The sequence below is a fragment of the Lampris incognitus genome, chromosome 7 (assembly GCF_029633865.1).
Source record: "Lampris incognitus isolate fLamInc1 chromosome 7, fLamInc1.hap2, whole genome shotgun sequence".
In the NCBI taxonomy this organism is placed as follows: Eukaryota; Metazoa; Chordata; class Actinopteri; order Lampriformes; family Lampridae; genus Lampris; species Lampris incognitus.
The window spans coordinates 24355287-24361286 of record NC_079217.1 but is presented as its reverse complement, the minus strand read 5'-3'; the positions used below and the strand labels follow the sequence as shown (position 1 = coordinate 24361286).

At 47.4% G+C, this 6000-nt stretch overlaps 1 protein-coding gene across 1 annotated transcript in view; it reads left to right on the top strand.

Annotated features, from left to right (window-relative positions):
* The first annotated feature begins 240 nt into the window (after positions 1-240).
* dock10 (dedicator of cytokinesis 10) overlaps positions 241-6000 on the top strand; it is a 96102-nt gene continuing 90342 nt past the window's right edge. The window contains exon 1 of the mRNA XM_056283537.1: positions 241-348. Coding sequence (XP_056139512.1) covers positions 241-348 — 108 coding nt within the window. The remainder of the gene's footprint in view (positions 349-6000) is intronic.

The following is a 6000-nucleotide window of genomic DNA, read 5'->3' as shown; positions in this document are numbered from 1 at the left end:
GGTTGGAAGGGGGGGGGGATGAATTCCGCTTCCTTTGACAGAAAAAGCGCACGGCGGCCGGCGGAGGCAGAGTCTCTCTGAGCAGACGTCTGCCGCACTGTGTGGGGAGCGCGTAGACGCGGCAGGAGCGGCTCGTACCGAGGAGCAAGAGCAGCAAGTGTAAACGGGGTTTTTTTTACGTTTGATCGCAATCCAACGCCACGCTGATTCCCCCCCCCCCTTCTGTCCAGATGAAAGAACATGGCAGCGGAATCGACTCGGAGATTTACCAAGAACCTGCTGAAACCCGGGACCGCGGCGGAGATACGACAGACGGCGTGCAACGCCGTGAGGCTGTCGGCGATGACGGTAAGTGGATGGGAACGAAATGAGAGAGAAATCCAAACAAAACGCCATGTCGGAGGAAGATCGGTGTAGCCACCTGTGGGCTCACACTCGGGCTTTCTCGAGCATTCCCCCCTCAAGCCCATGGAACTTGCGTTCCCGACGCCGTGGCTAAACTGGGAACGGGCTCGATAAAATAAAATCTCCCCCAAGTATGGCTGAATGGATTTGGTTGGCGTGGACCCGCACCCGTTGCGCCCTGCTTCTGGTAGACCACGTAGATATTCGTTTCGATCGTATTTGAACTGGATGAACGCCAGCACCACCAGCACCAGCGTAATGTCCGAGCGGAGACACTGATCATGCAGGGTATGTTGTGTCGTCATGAACACCCTCGAATTAGGCAACGATGCACAATTGCACAATAGGTGTGACAACGAGTTTTTTTTTTTAAAGAAATGCGTGAGTGTCTTACTGAGGTCAGTTTTGTCAGGGGGGGGGCCGTTAAATACATAACGGTTTGGGTTCGCGGGAAATGCCTCTGTTATAAGATACAGTGTGACGTCAGCAGTAGTAACATCAGCCCAGCAGTGCGGACGGAGAGAACAGCAGCAGTGATGATGGGGATGGGGGGGGGGGTTGAAATAACGAGGTTAACAAAAATGTATTCCAGGTCTTAGTTGAACAGTCCTAACTGGGATTTAAATTTCGTAGTTAACGTTTTTTTATTTTCTGCTGAATTGTAAATGGCACGCCTCAGTGGGTGTGTCGCGCCTGAAGGGCTTCGATTGACAGTCAGTCGGTGGGTGGAGGGGTAATCCAGGGGGAAAAAAATCAACATGCGCACTGCATTGTTAATCTCGCGCATACACACGCGCGCGCGCGCACGCACGCATGAACGGAAAGAGGGATTTGCACTCAATGATGACCCTTTTATTCCTCTGGCACGATGAAGGTCATTCCACTCCGGCCTCCCTTCGGCCTCAACCTGAACGTGTGGATGTTACTGTGTCACTGGGACACAGCATGGCGTAGCACAGGGGCGATTAGAGTAGAGTCGGAAAGCAAAGCGGACAAGCAGATGGACAGTAAAAGAAAGAGGGACGGAGTAGTACGGGATGGAACAGGTCAGAGGCAAAAAGAAGAGATGGAGATGTACCGTTCCAGTCTATGCCTTAAGTGGGAAGGAGTTGGTAGGCAGCGGACCCTCTCCATGTGCAGCAGTGCTGTCTTCCAGCCAGATGTTACAGTAGGACATGGGCCGCTCAAGGAATAGAATAGAATAGCTATTTTTTAGCAAATACTTTTTATCCAAAGTTAACTCGCTATATGCATTTGTCATGTGAGGTGACTTACCCAAATGGGAAAAAAGCATAAAAATCAGTTATTATATGTTAATATATTATTGTGTGTTATTGTATTGATTCCACCTTACTGGCTGTAGAAACAGCCGTTTATATCTACACAAACACTGCTAAACACTGCTTAACGGCAGCAACTACAGCTGTCAGACGTCGCCTGCCTTGCTCAAGGGTACCGCCCCTGGAATGATATTGATCCTGGCATAGTGCGGCCACGATTTCCCAGAATGAAATGGGAGAGCAGAAATGAAACATCTGACTGTTGCGAGACAGCTAAGGAGTTAGGAAGAGGAAAAGGTGGCAGACGAAAATTGGAAGAGAGTACTCGCTTAGTGAGAGCGCACCATTTATCACGAAAAAAGGTTACTGGGTGGACAGATTCAATAGACGGAGCCCAGATGATACAGAATAAGCCTGTCAAGATAGTTTCGGCCTTTTTCCTGTCTGTCATATTCCAGCCTGGCTTGTTGGCTAGCCTCCACCCTTTCCTAAAGCTGAAAGAATTCATGGTTCTCAGTAGCAGCCCACTGGTCACTGGATCGCTGCCCAGTGCCCCCGGGTGACTGCCCACCAACGTTGCCCTCAGCCACAATTTTAAAGAGATAGAGTCTGTGAGGAAATTGTAGGACCACTGGAGATTTTTAGTGCACACATATAGGATACAGAGAGCAAGGGAACTAGAAAGTGAGTGGTGTATGAAAGGCTAAGCATCTGTGTACTGTGTACTATATGTACAAGAAAAATGCTTGTGTGCACATGCTTAGGTTAAGTGAGTGTGCAAATGCTTATAGGCATTGTGTGCATGTGTGTGCTTGTGCATGTTTGTGTTAATGCATGGTCTTTGTTGGTAAAAGAAACCAGGTCAGCAGAATCAGGCCCTATGGGGTAATGCTCACTAGAGCATGTCTCTCTCTCTCTCGTCGCTTTCCTATATAGCTCTGTGACCCTTAGTCACATGTTCACAGTAGCCCCTTCTTCTCATTTACACATCTTGGTTCAATCCCCTGGCTTCCCTCATTCCCCCTCTTTCCATCGCTTCCCATTCTTGGCTTGGTGTTGAATTGTTTCTGATTCTGTTTTTCCCCTCTGTGTCTCTGCCGGTCCCACTGCTCCACATGGGTCCTGACGCAGGTTAGATCACTGTCTGTGGTATGTTTGTGTGTGTACAGATGTGTGCAGATATGTATGTGTGTGTGTATGCGTATACAGCATACATCTCTACTGAAGCATATGACCATGATACTCAGCAAAGCTCCCTGGTGCCTGCTTAGTTTTCACCTGGCTGACCGCTCTGCAAAATCAATCACTGCTTTCTGTCTGCCAAGCTTCAAGATTCAAACCACACTGTCTCTTGTTGTATGACAGTTCATCCATCCTCTAATCAGAGGGAAAGCATGAAAGGGTGGAAAGGGAATGACAGACACAAGTAGTTTGTTTTTGTGTTTAACTCAAAACATGTATGCAACCCCAGTGCAAATTATACTGGCCACGCTTATAACAAGGAGATATGATTTGTCTGTCTCATATTTCTGTCATCTTTTACAAGATAAATGCGTGATATATTAAATAGCCACACATTATAGAGGATTCATAAATCACGTGCGTGTCGTCACATGAGCCACAATAGAAGCACATCTGTAATATTTGTAATATTAACTGGTTTTTTTTGGCCCGTTGGCGCTAGCTTGTTTACATCGGATTGGGTGGGCTTGTTTTTACTCTCTGTAAAAACAAGCAGCACAGAAATCCAGGAGCATGTGTCATTCTTGTGATGATATTGGCTGCCTGCTGGGGGAGGCTTGCCACATGCCCATTTCTTGTCCCAAAGATGCCAGCCAAGTGATCCACACGGCGAGGGAACGGGACTAGCACGCCAATCTGCCATCATACTGTAATTCAGACGTGTTATCATGTCTTTTGGTTTTTCTCTTTGCCCCATCACTCTCTGCGTTTCGCCATTTCTATGTGGCTGATTGGCGTAACATCACTTTCTTGTGGCATTACAAGTGTTTGCTCAAAAGACTACATGCAGCTCTCTGCCCTTGACATACCCGATGTCTTTATGCTAGTGCAATGCCAACCACATAATTGCCTGTTTGCTGCCCAACTAGTTATGTACATCATTCATTTTTCATCGACTTGCTAACTAGTGACAGTTGTTCAGTAATGCTGATGCCGCTGCAGTCCTCTGCTATTTAACATTAACAATCATTTTTATGTCATGGTTGTCTGCATGTTCCAGTCCCAGTCTGGCTTGACTGGTGTTACAGTATAGGAATGGTCAGGCCTGGTCTTAGATTGTCTGCAACAATTAGCAGATGACCTTTGGCCTCAGTGCCAAAGCAGCAGGGCACACAAACACACACACACACACACACACACACACACACACACACACACACACACACACACACACACACCATGGAAAAAAAGGTCAAGGTTCAAGTGGTTTTTTCCTTCCTCTGTTTTTGCGTTTCCTTTTGGAGAACCTTACCTGGGTGCTGGATGTCAAACATTAAGAAAGTCATTCATGTTTTAGGATTTCTGTCCCCCCCCCCCCCCGCCTCCCATATTTCCCCTACCTTCCATATTTCCCTAACTCATCTTACTTTATTCCCTGGGGGAAAAAAAGAATATTTGTGCCGTCTGTTCAAGGATCTGCATCTCCTACAGCCCCTCCTGCCCGTCTGTCTCTCTCTCTGTCTGTCTTCCAGCTGAGCAAGTGATTGTAGGTGTGCGTTTTACTGTCCAGTAAATTACAACAAGCAGACTTTTGTGTCTGTCTGTCTGGAACCACAATGTGTATCAAAACAGCATGACATAGTCATTTCTTTGCAGGGGGTTTTGATGGAGAGTCCAGTTGTGTGTTGTGATGTGGTTGTGTGTGTCTGGTGGTTGAGGGGGGGGGGGGGCAGCAGGCTGTCACCCTGAGTCAACGCCCAGCGCATGACACATCATGGTTCACAGCCTGGGGAGGCAGCACCGGGGATGACGGCTGGCCTGCCTGTTTGTCTAGCATGCAGATGTGTGCGAGTGTGTGGAGGGAGGTCGAGAGTCTACATTTTTCTATGCCCTACTTTTGTGACATCAGCATGACTTGTTTTGAAACTCCTATTCGTTAAGGCCGTGTAGCACTCTAGACTTGCAGCAATAGGCAGTATTGCATGCTGCATCACGGCTTACGGCTGGTGTCGGCATTCTTTTGCTCCAGCCACACATGCTGCAACGTCTCCAGAAGAGAAATATCAACGTCGCCGTCTCACAAACGAGTGTCCGTATATCAGCACAGAGCGCTGACTAATAGCTTGATCTGATGCAAGTTAGTCAAGCTGATAATGTTTAAAATCAATTGTCCCAGTGGAAGGAAACCAGCGAGATTACGGGTAATTACTCTCCCGCAGACTGCGTCTGTTACCATGGTGACTGAGAAAGGTCAATTAGGATGGAATTTAAGCCAGGCAGAAATTCTTTCTCCCCCCTCCCATATCTTTTACTTTTCTCATCCTGTATCTGATTCTAGCTCATCTTCTGCAGGGGTTGTTCCTCTGTTCCCATGCTCTCTCCCACGTGCATGTCTTGGACTCTCACAAATTCATTCGCTAATATGACCGATGTCTACTCATATACTTGTTCACATTGGGCTCACCACTCCCTTATATTTATCTTTGTCTGCGCTTCATATCTGAAACCTAAAACTGCCTGAACTTCTACATCCGCAGTTTTTTCTTTCTTCTCTCGAGTAAAATGACAGATGTGATATTTCATTTTACTCATTTCCTTTCTTTGCTTGTTCTTGGTTTGCAGTTCTGGTTGAGTCAAAACTGTTGGATGGCTGAATTTGTGGACTTGTATTGACCCTGACATTTCTGTCACATGCATCCTATTATGCTGAGACAGGAGAGGAGAGGGAGGGGGGAGAAAAGCCATGACTATTTTAGGGCCAAACAGTCTTATCAGTTTAGAGGGCAGGAGGATAGAGATGGGAAAAATCAGGGGCAAATTGAGGGTGGGAGAGAGAGAGAGGAAGAGAGACTGAGAGAGAGACGGGGGGTGTCCCAGCTATCAGTTGGTCTATCAGTACCCCTCCCCTCTCAAAGAACCTTGTTTGGAGGCTCCTACTGCTGATAACCCATCCTTCAATAAACACACTGTCCCGTGTGTGTGTGTGTGTGTGGGCGTAAGTGTGCAGGCAAGCAAGTTTGTGTGTGTGTGTGTAGGCATAAGTGTGCAGGCAAGCAAGTTTGTGTGTGTGTGTGTGTGTGTGTGCGTGTGTGTAGGCATAAGTGTGCAGGAAAGCAAGTGTGTGTGTGTGTGT